This window comes from Semicossyphus pulcher, unplaced genomic scaffold (assembly GCF_022749685.1).
Source record: "Semicossyphus pulcher isolate SPU_LCO1_2020_fin unplaced genomic scaffold, fSemPul1.0.p SCAF_15, whole genome shotgun sequence".
Classification (NCBI taxonomy): domain Eukaryota; kingdom Metazoa; phylum Chordata; class Actinopteri; order Labriformes; family Labridae; genus Semicossyphus; species Semicossyphus pulcher.
In genome coordinates, this window is record NW_027211659.1 from 4,361,621 (window position 1) to 4,375,920 (window position 14,300).

The following is a 14,300-nucleotide window of genomic DNA, read 5'->3' on the forward strand; positions in this document are numbered from 1 at the left end:
TTAAGTTCAAGGTCAATCTGCCTGCATTACTCTTCTGCCGATTGTCTAATGCTCCACTTAAGTCTAGGCTGAGCCGTGGGGACGACCCCGGCCCTCTCCTCCTTTCTTCCATAAATAATTCAGCTCATATAATATCTCTGTCCACTTGTGTTGAGAAACCTTCTAGGTGCGATAAAGTAAACATCCAAAACATCTTAACTTTTTGAACTTAAAAATACATAATTCAAGTTATAAAGTTTGACAGTGAATCCAGTGAGGATGAACCCTGTTGGGGTTTGTGGCTGCGTGCTCACTGCTGCACTTTAATGCTGGTTCACATGCCCCATTGTTTTATGATAATATTTGAATGCATTAATTCACGAGTCAAGAAAACTTTGCGTAAGAAAACATCCCTGCACATGACAGGCTGTACTCATTTAGATAAAGGGTAAGTGAGTCAGTAATCCATCTAAACCCAGCACCAAGTAGTGTCACATCTTCAGAAGTAAAACGTTACCTGCATTTGAGATGACCTTAGAGTTATTAAAATATGACTATTGCTTTGCTTGCAGCCAGTCGCCTCAAGTGGTCATCAATTTAATATGATGTTTGACTAACACACTCCCGCAGAAGGGCTGAACGAGTTTGAAAAAATATTGTGATTATTTTGACTTATATCGCGATTTAGATATGGTTTAAATTGAATGACAATTTTTACATAATTTTCATTGAAAAACATTAAAATAAAGATATTTGACACGTACGTCTGTGTGTGATGTGCAGGCAAGAACATCTCTGCAGCACAATATTTAAATTTAAATGGTATTTTGTCACATTTGAACTTTAATAAATATGCGCGTGATTTTTGTGATTTCGATAATAGCTTGTCTTTACAGGGTCAGCCAAACATGTGGGCTGTGTTTCTCAAAGCAGCATGACCTTAAACAGGTCATTTCATTGGCTGATTCCTACAATACTGACATTGTTAAATGACAATAATCATGCATGCGATTGAATGCTTCATGAAAGATAATGCTACATCAATAAATGCTAATTTCCTGTAACTGCCTGTTCCAGCACAAAAAACTGGCATTGCCTTCCCCGTGAGGATCAGCAGTTAATAATGATCTACATTCATTTGCAATGCAAAGCCCGGAACACATTATGAGCCTTTCAAAATCCCTCTCCAACTCGTCTGACTCCTGAAGTTCAGTCAGGGGGCAAAATTATTTAAATTGTGATCCTACGCACACTTCAGGATAAGATCTGCTGACGGACTGTGTGGACCTGCTCGTTTGGCACACACTAAAAAAGACTGTTCATGATCCTCGAAATACATTTGGCAAAACTGGCCTCTCGATCAGGCTTTGAGGCTCTGTGCAGTCTCTGGGTTATGCATACACGCAGAAAGTGTTTGATGTAATGTGTAAACAGAGACTGCAAAATGAAGAGTGCAGTTGTGATATAAAGTACCACTTACCCCTCGATCTCCGTTGTATTTTTCCACAAACTTGCCGTAGTTGTAGTGGTTAAATGTGGGGTAGCCCTCCACCTCTTCCTGCTTACAAAGCTCATGGTTCTGTCCTTTTGTACAGTCCACAGCGGCGTACATGATCTAAAGATAAACACAGAGAAATCACCCTCAGTGTGATGTTAAACAGAGTACAAGCAACAAAAGGTTTCACTGGTTTTGTACATGCACATGCTGCCTTATCAGGTGAGATTTGTAGAAATGTAACAAATGTAAATATCAATATTTTTTTATACTTTTATAATTTTGTATATACAAGACTTTTAAAAGTTTGAGTTGTCCAATCTTAAAACCATTTAAAGCTCCTGTGAGGAGTTTTTTTTGCAGGTTATGAAACAGACTGAGATTAACTCTGATGGCTCTATATCAGTGGTTCCATACCTTTGTGACTACACTGACCAGACAGTAGCTATGCTATCTCTGACGGACCGGTGTGGGTGGGTAAAAATTCCGGCCTACGTTAATGGGAATGGCAACAATTTCTTCAATGCCTTTGTGGCAAATTCTGGGTAGTCTCCCTTAACTTTAAGGGAGGATGGGATAGATTGGGATGTGAATAAAGTCCACATCGTTTCTTAACTCATCCACTCATTCCTGATCCTTGGGCCCTTTGCAGAGGGAAAATATTTATCAAACTTGGCCAACAGTGCACACAGGTGACCCTGTGTGAGAGCCATCATCAGGTGCGATCATCCGCTCTATCCCGTGAACTCTGTGTATGTTTGGAACGTTACTGCTCTAAGCTCCTACTGGGTTTTTGTGGCCTGGTACTAAACGACCCAGGACCCGATACTGGTCCACGACCCGGTTGTTGGGAACCCCTGCTCTATATGACCTTAAAAAGCGAACACGACCATCAGCGACAAGATCGATTATTCCTATATAGTTATTTTTAATGCCTGAAACTGCTTTCGGGGGGTAGGTGTCAGATGAAGCGATTAACTGCATGCTGCCTTTGTTTACATTGTCCAGAGCAAAAATGTAAAGTGAGTAATACATATGACTTTCAAATGAGAGTTTTTATTAAAACACCACATAAGCATAAACAGGACAAAATCAACAAAGAGATAAGAGGTACAGATTTGTCCACAGGGGGCGCCAAAATCAACACAAACCGTAAGTTCCTCACAGGAGCTGGAAGCAACTTTCTGATAAAAACACAGTTAGCATATCAGCATACTTTAGAGCTCGACTTATTGTGGTTCAAACATCCCTAAAAAGCTCTGTGTGTGAGAGTAAAGTTACATAAGAGAAACATTTGTGTGTTTTTGTTGTTTTAAAAGCAGGTTGTGGCCATTTACTCTGATAATAAAAACAATTCCAACCATGGCGAAGTTCTTTTCCCCGAGGACACAAAAACTGGCTCTAACCTTTTGAACACAGGCTTATTGAGGCTTCGCCTTGGCTTTTAGTGCATCATTATAATGTCCTGTTTTATTGTTTGGTAACAATGATTTTAACTAACAGCACACATTTTTATTGTTTGCCAATTAGTTATTGCTTCCGTGTCTCTAAAGCGCTTTATTTTCTGAACAAATAAACTGAATTATACCCGTAGATCAATAATAAAACAGTAAACACAGAATATTACAAGAGAATGTTACAGAGAATTCAATATTTATCAACTGTATAATGGCCTTTTACAAGTGCTTACATTCATTGAGCCACTCTGGCAGGCTCCACACATTCTCCTTGTCCAAATTTAGAGCACTTGTTTCTCTTTCCAGGTTATAAAAAATGACTGATGCTTTCCTCTCCAGCTAAACCGTTTGGAGTCGGCGAAGTGGAGGGGAAAAAATCCCACAACAATCACTCCTACATAAAAACAACAAGAGAGATTTATGCTGCGAGGCTGTTGCATCGATTAGTGACAAGCCGCCCCAATGAGGCGTAAATGCCGCCTCACTGATACATGGCTCACTCAGCGTGTCCTTTTGGACAGCTGAAATGTCACCCTCTCTCGGGGTGCTGAGCGCTGCACATTGAACTTGTCACTATCAAATAATCGCTCCGCGTCCATCTGTCTGCGCGGGCTGAATGTGGAAATGACAGATCTGCTGCGGAAGGAAAACATTAGACACTTTGTCGGCACGTCCAACCGTGAAGCGGCGCTCGAAACTTCTTGTCCTAATTACAAAATACAAGTGGCTCTCATTTTTGGTATGCAAATACAAATACTCAAACGCTAAGAATCTGCATAAGCGGCAACATATTGTCTGATGAGTACACAGTTGTTGAGTGTTTGCTTCATCTGCATCAGCAGTACAGACATCTGCCAGCACAAAGGGAGGACAGGACAGAAAAGGAGTCTTCTGCATATCAGTGGAGAAGACATTCTTCTTCTATGGTCTGCTAAGCAGGTGTCTTAAACTAGGCCTCAATATCCTCCCACGCCAAGTGATTTCACGGACTTGTTGCCAGCTGTGTAAATTCAGCACTACTCAGGGTTTTCACATTGGAAAAAGCTAAATAGTAAACAGAAATTCAGCTGACCAAGACTGTGTAAAATCACCCAATTCTTCATGTACCTGATGTGTCAACAAGAGGAACTGTTTGTCCACATGTACGTTAGCACAGTCTGAGGTACACAGAGAAAACTCCAAGCAGCAGCAACAGGGGACAAACTGTAACTACCGCCTCCGTCTGACTGCTCATCCCTGTGTGCAATCAATCAGAGTTGCCGTGAATTGACAGGAGAAAATTAAGCCTTGTTTTTTTAAAGGTCCGCAGCCAATTCCGTCATTGATCCATCTTGCAGTGAAATAGGGCCCCACAACATGTCATTGATCTAAGAGTAACATTTCTGAGCAGCAGCAGCATATTACCAGCTGGCTTGGTGTCAATTCCAGCAGTGTCACACTGAAGGGCAGTGTAGTAATTAAACTAATCACACTCAACTTTTCATTTTATATCTGTTTTATAGAACAGTGAAGTTGCCATACAGGCCCCATGGTGTTCAATTAAATCTTCTAACGACAGTAGGTAACTATTGAATTGAAACACAACAGTAATATTCTGCATAAAAATATATATATGGACGGTACTTTCTATAATCTTTGGATACTTTTCGATCTGATGAGACAATGCTAATGTATCTGGAACAGTTCTTTCAGATATTTTGAGATTATTTCTATGGTTTGTATCATAGACTGTATGAAAAGATGGACGACATGACAGCTCCCTAAAAGAGAAGCCAAACCCTCTCTATCGCCCCCTGCTGACTGGCTGCGGTATAGGTCATAAAGCCCGCCTCCTCCATGTTAACAGATGGGACATGAGTCAAACTATAAAATCCAAAAACACGTCAAATATATTTTTCTCAAACATGGTTTCTGTCATTATAGTTAGTTCTTATCATGCTGAAGTGTTCATTTAGTTTTTATTAGTTATTTGATGCTGTTAAAAGGATGATTGACAGCTCTGTTGACAAATCCGGCTCCTGCAGCCGATCTGTTCTGGATTAGCAGAGTAGAGGAGGAACGGCGAGAGGAGATGTAACTAACACAATCACTACAGTCATTGAAGTTTCCATAATATGTGAACGTCTGCTTCAGACCAACACAAGAAGCTGTTCTGCTGTTAAACACGGCAGCACGCGGGATCCTTGCTGGGTTTTTTTCGGTAATTTAAGCGTGTGTTTTGGTTAGTGGAAGTAGCTATGGCGGCTCCACCAAATGATTTCTACTGCGCAACTCTTGTTCGTACAATGAGAGCAGATGGAGACGCATCGTTCATCTTTACATACAGTCATTGGTTTGTATGCGGTTTATGTAAAATCTCTCTTAAAAATAATGATATAGACGGGGTGCAATCTTATTTATCTAAATGTTGGTTTTTCAGTACAGCATAGTTCAACTGGTAAATATTGCCATTGGTTATAATCACCATCAAATGGGAAGTTTCCCAGAAAGTTAAGCCTCTCTTTAATGAGTTTTTAAGTATGCACGGTGTCTAACTTCTGTACAAAGTGTAAAAAAGGACCAAACTCTGCATCCTACATGTTCAATATTAAATGGCCATGATTCAGGTCAGGCTCAGACACAAACAAACAAAAGAGGTCAGAATAATTTTCTGTTGATTCTTGGTCACATTAGGCAAGTCCCTAAAAAACAGCAACTGCTTTGATTAAACAGCGTTCTTGTTACAGTGGCAACAGAGCGCTCCAGCCGATGTGAACCTTTAATGCTGCTATTGATAAGAACGGAGGAAAACACAAACAGCCCAGAACGAACCGGGTCCACAGCCCCCCCGCTGTCATACAGCACAGAATGTGGACTTTTAATTGTTTGCGTCTTCAAAGCTTGTGCTAAGCTCGTGTTTGTCTTTGGTAAATGAGGCGAGGGCAGCTAATAGACTGTGATCAACACCGGCCTGGTACAACACACTGGGGCTTCGGCTTTATAAATAGAAGGGATTGCCAAGTAAACACATGCCCAGTTCTCAGATTTACTCCTGTTCAAACACAGCTTCACACCTCCGCTGGCCACTGGAGGGACACCGAAAGGGAAGAGATCCTAAACTTGTGCATTTATGTAACCTTCACAGATACGAGGGTCCCCTGATATGGCAGCTTGTGGGGGTGTCATCACAAGGATACGCATCCAAACATCACAGCTGAGTGAGGAAGCAATGCCAGAGTGCCTTAAGCTGTTGTGGCCGGTACATGCTGGATCCAAAATAACATTTCTGACTGTTATAAAAGTCACGAGTTTTTTCTTGAAATACAGAGTCAATACCTTCTTCTGTTACGTGGTGAGGGGCTCAACGGTTTGTGTTACCTGGTGGTCATTTCTAAAATGACTGCGCCACAGAGGAACAAATCTGAGGTTAGTTTGGATTCAAAGTGTCTGGTGATTAACTTTTATTTCTCCATGTGCTGCAAAACATCTTTTGTATGTTGGAGGACGCATTGTTATTTTTTTTGCTGATGATGTATTTCAGTGTTTTCTCTAAAAATAAATCCTTAAAGGGGACATATTTTTAGCTTTGCAATCAATTTTCTATTATTCTAATGTGTTTTTTAATCACGTAAAAATTGTAGACATATTTTAATTTAATTATTTTTTGGAGCCTCTCCTTCCTCCTGAAACTAACAAGCCGTTTTGCCATTCAAAGGTCAGACCTTAGCCACGATTGGCTGACAATATTTGGAGTGAACATGTAGCCCCTCCCCCACATGTGCGAGCGACCGCACTGCACTGTCTCATTGTAGAAAACATGGCTGCTATAGGATCAGTTGTTTGGCCTTATACGTAAGAGCCAGAATCGGCAGGAGGTATCCGAATGGTAAGTAAAAATCTTGACAACGACTTGACAACAAGCTCGTGCAAGAAGGCAGCCTGAGGTGAATGACGATTGGTCGATTTCAGCGAAAGCAAGGCTCTACGTAGAAACCTGCAGCTGTTCTGAACAGCCCATTTCAGAGGAAACCTGACCCGACTGGGAAAACACGGAATTATGCAGTTTTCACTTTTTCACTGTGAACGATAAACACCCAACAATGTGAAACCCATGAAAATATGAGAATATCCCTTTTAAAAGATATGGCCCCTTTAAAGAAAGGATGGCATGTACGCAGCTGTTGCAGAGGCTGAGTTGAAGGGAAATATTCCAGAATGTGCTGCTCAAAAACATTTTTTTTATTCATTCCAAGTTATTGAAATGTTACAAAGGATTGCCTCAGAAAAATGGATGACTAAGCTGTCAGGAAACGTCACAGTTTCACACCATCTGACAATGATTTGTTGAAATTCCAAACAAATGAGAGAGCGACCTGAGCACTGAGCCTGAACACTTTTGGAACATGGTGCAGCACCCTGAAGGAAACATCAAAAACGCTACAATGGGATGTTTTTTTTATCTAAAATGATAAATAGTAGCGATAAGTATTGCAAGACACGTGCCTAAGTCTTTTTAGAATGTGTGTGTGTGAGTCACAAAATTAAGTAGGTTTCCGAAATAATGAGCCCAGCAGTCAGAGGGTATTAACAGGAAGAGCAGGAGTGGGAGTATGTCGGGACACGAGTCCAGAGGGAAAAGAAATGAGAGGGAGTAGAGATGATGGAGGACGAGGAGGAGTGTGTCCAGTTGTGATTGCATGAACCTCAAATAACCCCAAAGCCCCGAGAGAGCACAAGTTTGATGAGACTGTGTGGGCTTTAGCTAAGTGGTCAGATTCCTAACTGACGCGTGGAGACAAATATCAGGAACTTTGTGAGTTTTTAAATCCCACTGTTTAAAGGCCTTATTGGACACTTTCGGTGCAATATGAAGCTGTAATTACTCTCTGTGCGTTTTTTTTAGAACAGCTGTTTTATTTACACGTTTCTTTGGCAGTTAACGCATGTTGGAATTAAAAACAACTTCCGATTCTGTATTTGTCATGACCAACAAATACTCTGCAAACTGTCAGCAAACAGCATCTTAAAAGTGGTGAGGGTTTTGCCGTAAGTGAAGAAAACTTGATTACTGATGGATCTACATTACAGACTTTTAAAGGAAGTCTTCAGTGTAGTACAGGTACAGCATTCTGGTTGAAGGGTAAACAATATTTGGGTCAAAAATAATCCCTCTCAACCATCACTAAAAGGGCCTCTGTGTCTGTATACGTATGCAGGGACTGCACTCTGCCTGCTTTTTTTTAAATTTTGCTATGTTCATGGCATTTCTGGGCATCAATTTTTGGCCAGTTGACATGCAGCCCTGAGCAAATAAGAATGTGCAGGGTGTGAGGACAGGATCATAAAAACATAAGCTGTGTCCCAATCCAAGGGCTGCAGCCTTCGAAGGAGGCTGAGTCATTCATGGCCTGTGTAGACCATTAAAGCCCAACTGAATCGAGATTTCCGGTTCACGTCACCAGCTGTTACTGCCCTTACCTTTGCGTCACCAAACAATGCTCCTGTTGCCTAGCAACAGGTAGCCAGCGGTACTAACTAGCTAGCATAACTAACGTCACATTTCTTAATTATTTTAAAGATCATTTCAAGGGTCCCTTCGTTTTTGAACATTTGTATCTCGAACTATTCGATCAAGTTGAAACTCCTATTACCTCCTATTCCTCGGCCACGAAAGAGTCCGCAATCTCGTTTGAATTAGCGCGCAATGAATCTTGGGATATGTTGGGCCTGGGAAAAGGAGGACGCATTTGTCGGCCGCATCTGAAGGAGCCTTCGAATTGGGACAGACTTCGACGCGCAGCTGTGACGCAATCGGCCTTCAAATACGGCCCCTGGATTGGGACACAGCTACAGAGACCACATTAAAGACCGAAAGCACGCATCCAAGAACAAGTTACTGGATGTGGATTTTAATGATGTGTTTAAAAGCTTCAACCGACAAATGCTACTCATTCACCTTTAGGTGTTTCTACCCTCTGTTATGCTATTACATTTTATGCACCTTGTTTTTTATTGCTAATTTTATGTTACCTCATTTTGGATGTTTTATTCCTGCATGCCCAGGTTCTATGTTAGATTGATTTTTTTAATGTTAACTTTGTATTACATGTAGGTTGTTAACAGGCAGACTATAACCAATCTAAACCATTGGAACTAGCAAAAACAGCTTGAAATGATTTCCCTTTAAACAGAACAGTGTCTCCCTCCTTCCAGCCTTTTTATTAAGGTAGGCTAACGACTTTCGAACCTAAGCTCTAACATTCCACAGGACACAGAGATAAAATCAATACTGAACCTCTCTTCTAACTCTCGGCCATGACAGAAAACTGGTGCTGCAACTGTTAAGTGTCAGCTTGAGGGACTTAGAGGGATCCTCACCACACCACTGCTGCTACTTGTTCTGTGTACATGTGTGTTTATGTAATCGGATGCAACACTCACCTTTCGGTCCTCTTTGAAGAGCTCTGCTGCTGTGGTGAAGTGAGGAACAGCGTTCTTACAGTGCGGACACCCTGGAAGAGGAGACACACACAGATGGGATGTTACTACAGCTCATCACGACACATTTAATCCAAAACCTCTCGCTTCATGTTCTAAACGCCACCGTACACCGGGTATTAAAGTCCTATAAACATGATGCTGCTAACATGCTGACATTCACAGACACAAACAAAATCACCTCCATACATCATTTACTCGATCTCAGAGCCGCTCATAAAGCATGTGGCCCGTCACCGTCCTGCAGTTATTTAGAGGTTTATGCCACATTAGAGATGGTTCACTTGCATGTTATGAGAGGCGGTAAATCTCTTTATTGCTGTCATAAACACAACCTCTCTCTGCTCCAGTAGCAAGCCATATATGGTAAATCAATACTTACACAAAAACAACACTATGGACCACAGCTACAGATCACATTTACAGACAGAAGGTCGACTTTTACAAGGTGAAGTAGGGATGATCTAACCAGGCAGGAGAGCTGACCAGGTTGTATGAAAACCATGAATCTGTGGTGGTAGAGGATTTTCTGACTCCAGCTTTCAGCTTGCTAAAACAGGAATGTATTTTTGCTCTGCACTTGCAATCAAGCAGTGTAATAACTGAAGACGTGTTTTTCCTTCGACTTCCTGTAGTTGTTGGTTGTTTGCTTCTTCTTTTGTTGCAAGAAACAAGTTCTGCTGTTCATTACAATCCAACTGCTGCTGCTGCTTTCTGAAGTGGGAAAGGTACAAAAAGGGCAAGAACACTTTTTGTGGTACAAAGACATTACGCAGAATGATAAAGGAAGCTTGGTGGTGGGTGATCAATGAGTCAGGGTTAAAGTTGTAATCTCAAAGATTTCAGTTTCGTTCTCTTTGGCAGCACCTGTGGCGATAAACGGTAATTGCGAGAGGACACAGTGCTGCATGTGTGACGTCCACGGTTGGCTCCGGTTGTAACTCTTGATTTTCCTGGCTGACGGTCGCTTTCCTTTTCAGACTGTTTGCTTCATCTGAGCGTCGAGTTTGTTTCTTTTTCTTTGGATTTTCACTTCTTGTTGAAGTTGTATCTAGTCATCCATCTTTTCTTTGTTTGTTCAGCCATAGTAGATTACTGTTTACTCGCAACACTTGCAGAGAGCGGAAAAGCAGCCGCTTAGCTCCGCCTACCCTCTCTGGCAGACCAACCACTGCTGGCTGATGGAAAACGCGTCACTAACTGGGCGCCGCTTGTGATTTATTCCACAAAAATCGCCACAGACGCCCAGTCTGTCATACTGCAAATGCAAAGGCTTTCATCACCGGGCCATAGGCTCAATCACCATTGTGTTACCTCATTCGGCGATAGATAGAGACTTAACAGACATTTATTTAAATGAAAATCTTTGAGATTATTACTTTAAATAACAAGTCAAACAGCCTGTGACACCTGGGCTCGTATGTTTAGGATACTATGTGGAATTGTCTAATATTTTGAAGGAGCATTTTTTATCATAAACCATCTGTGACAGTTTTTCTCTAAGTTTGCTGATGCTAATTCTCCTGGTGTGGCTGGGATTTATATTCAGTGAGATGTTGTGGGCTAACTGTTAAACTAATCATCGCTCACTGTTTGTATAGACGCACTGATTAATATGTGGATACAAAAATGTATTGCAACATCACATACGGAGAGAAGTCATTCCTAAATAAGGGCATTAATAACTCACTGAAAAGACTTTTTAACATCCCATTAATAAAGATATTAGTAATTAAGTATTATGAAAATGAAAAACTTAATATATTCAGTTACCCTTTGTTGACACTGGAACTGTTATTACTAAAATCTGAGGATTAGTTCCCACGAGTCATTAAGAGCATTAACACAATGATCTCACTGCAAATGGATTTCAGAGTGCACCGACTGATGCTAGCCAGTTTAAATGATATTATAATTTTTTCTGTTGCGTGCATGCCCACGGGCAGCCACACACACACACACACACACCAGTAACTCTATTTTCAACTAAATTACACCTCAAGTCTGCGATCGTCCATTTGCCTTCTTTCAGAGCTGCCTCTCTCAGCCTGCCTTCAGCACAGCTCAGAAATCCATTTCCTGTTCAAGGACCTTTTTATTCTTAACATTTAATGGCCTTTAAAGCTTTACAGGTTCTGTCGCAATTCTGACACGGATAGATCAGAAAAACACAGCTGCGCGCTGCATTCAATGTGTTGCCCTCACACAAAGAGAGCAAGGCAGAGCGGCCGGGCAGGTCACTGTAGCTGCTCACAGATTACCTGAGAGTGGAATGAGAGCAGATAAATGAACAAAGGGCAGGTGGTGTCACCGCACGTTAAGTACAAGAATGTTTCAGTTCTCTCATATCACATGCCTGCGACCGCCCAAGATGCTTAACAGCTGCTAAAAGGTTGGTCTGCTGAGGCTTTCATTTCCCTCCTCTACCTGCACCGACATTTTCACTAGTCTTTACTCATAATTACCAACAGATAAAGGCTTGAGACAAAAGCAGGCAGATAAATATGAAGGTAGATGTACTGTAGAAGCCTTGTCACCACTGCTTTTAGATAAAACATGCCGACTACAGAAGTATCCAAAGCCATAGAAATTCAGCTCACCATCAAATGCACTGAGATGCTTTGTTTGGAACTGAGCATCACTTAACACTATTTACACAGCTGGCACTAATTAGGTATGAAGTACATTAATCAATGCTTTAATTTAACACTGTATGTCCACAAAGGGAATATCAACTTCTTACTGCTGGAGGTTAGAGAAGGGCCAGCAGGAGAGAGAAGATGTGATGGCATTTAGATTAAATCCAATTATGCAGATTAGAGGCTAAAAGTTAATAACCCGAACCTTTGTTAAAAATGTGATTGTTCTGTCTGAAGCATCTCCAGATACGACGTCTTAGCGAGCAGCTGTATCTCATCAAATGCTCTACAAGACGAAAGCTCCCTCACTGATAAGGCAGCAGCGAGCAGGGGGGGCAGATGGGCTGGGCGGGGCGGGGGAGCAGCAGGTTGTCGCTGCCTGATGTTGCATCTGGAGCGTCTCTTTGTAGAAGGAAGCACCAAAGGGCCCGTCAGAGGCAGCAGCCTGACCGCTGCGCCCAGTCTGGCTTTGAAGCCCTCATCAGACACAAAAGGTAAAAAAAACAGGCAGAGGTGCATGTGTGTGTGTCCACTTGTGTATTGATAATTACTCCAGTTGGCCACTCTGTATTCCTTCTGTGTTATGTTTGAGAACTCGGATGAAGAGCGTCAGACCCTCACAGAGACAGAGACCCTCACCTTTCACTGTGTGGAAGTCTCAATTTAAAAATATGAACAGAATACCTGATGCCAAAGAGGAGACGCTTAAAATGACTTTAGTAAGCCTGATGTGCACAGAAAGATATTTGCAGACTTACGAGCAGAAATGGAATAAAATATGAATAATTATGTTTATATTTGCGCATAATCACCTGACATTGAGAACGTTTGTGTTTTCGTTACCTTACATTGAGCCCTTTATGTCAACAGAGGGAGCGGGTCCTCTTTCATGGAGCTCGGCGTGTTGCGCTGCCATGTTTCTACAGTAAGGTCGGACAAACCAAACAATGGCTCTACAGCAGGCCTTTGCTGTCTTTCTCAGGTTCTGCAGCCCATAAATCTATCACACTCATTTAATTCAATTGTAGAAATGCAGTCTGCTAGGTCTTTAAAGTGATAATCTTTAAGATTTGCATGTAAATAAATGTCTGTTAAGTCTCTATCCATCGCCGAATGAGGTAACACAGTGATGATTGAGCCTATTGCCCACTGATGAAAGCCTTTGCATTTGCAGAATTACAGACTGGGTGTCTGTGGCGACTTTAGTGGAAAAAAATCACAAGCGGCACCCAGTTAGTGACGCGTTTTCCATCAGCCAGCAGTGGTTGGTCTGCCAGAGAGGGTAGGCGGAGCTAAGCGGCTGCTTTTCAGCTCTCTGCAAGTGTTGCGAGTAAACAGTAATCTACTATGGCTGAACAAACAAAGAAAAGATGGATGACTACAGATACAACTTCAACAAGAAGTGAAAATCCAAAGAAGAAGAAACAAACTCGACGCTCAGATGAAGCAAACAGTCTAAAGAGGAAGGTGACCGTCAGCGAGGAGCCAGCCGTGGACGTCACACATGCAACACTGTCTGGATATCTGGGAAGTGTGCTCCTGCAATTACCGTTTATCGCCATAGGTGCCGCCAAAGAGGATGAAACTGAGATCTTCGAGATTACCACTTTAACCCTGACTCTGTACATTGATCACCCACCACCAAATAGTTTGTGTTTTGGTGACTTTAAAAGTTTTGGGGGATTTTTGCAACAAGAGCAGAGCTCCAAAACAAGCACATTTCTAAAATGTCGACACAGTTTGGTGCTGGGCAGAAAACCAGAGCTTGTTTAGTGGAAACAGCTGCCTGCTGCTGCTTGAGCCTTTGAGGAGAGTGAGCCATACAGTTGAAGTGCAATGAACCAAAACAACGATCTAAAAGAGGTTAAAAAGATAATGACAGCTGCAGAGTTTGATACTATTCTCTGTTGTGCATCACTTTGAGAAACTGCAACGCTTTCATACGGTCATGTGATTCACTGTAACTATACAGGCTGTTTGTCAGCAGAGCTGTAAAGGTCACTTGACTTTACTTTGAACCTGACCAGGTGTAATTCAAACTGCTGACTGTTGCAGAGAGCGGGCAAAGACACAGTTTGAAGGGTCAGACTGTGACAGTTAAAATAGCAGAATAAAGTAAAATAAATCATGTTGTTACCATTTCAAACATTTATCAGGACACTTAGTGCTCTCCAGGACATTTTGGTCAAATTCCTGTTTTGTTGCACTTAATTCCATTATAAGGCTGCATGATAGAATTTAGTGTTTTCCAGG

The 14,300-nt window shown here is 41.7% G+C and overlaps 1 protein-coding gene across 1 annotated transcript in view; it reads right to left on the reverse strand.

Moving 5' to 3' along the window:
- Nucleotides 1–14,300, reverse strand: part of pdia5 (protein disulfide isomerase family A, member 5) — a 61,143-nt gene that overhangs the window by 2,478 nt on the left and 44,365 nt on the right. The window contains exons 15-16 of the mRNA XM_069663101.1: nucleotides 9,352–9,422; nucleotides 1,460–1,594 (exon numbers count right to left, since the gene is read on the reverse strand). Coding sequence (XP_069519202.1) covers nucleotides 1,460–1,594; nucleotides 9,352–9,422 — 206 coding nt within the window. The remainder of the gene's footprint in view (nucleotides 1–1,459; nucleotides 1,595–9,351; nucleotides 9,423–14,300) is intronic.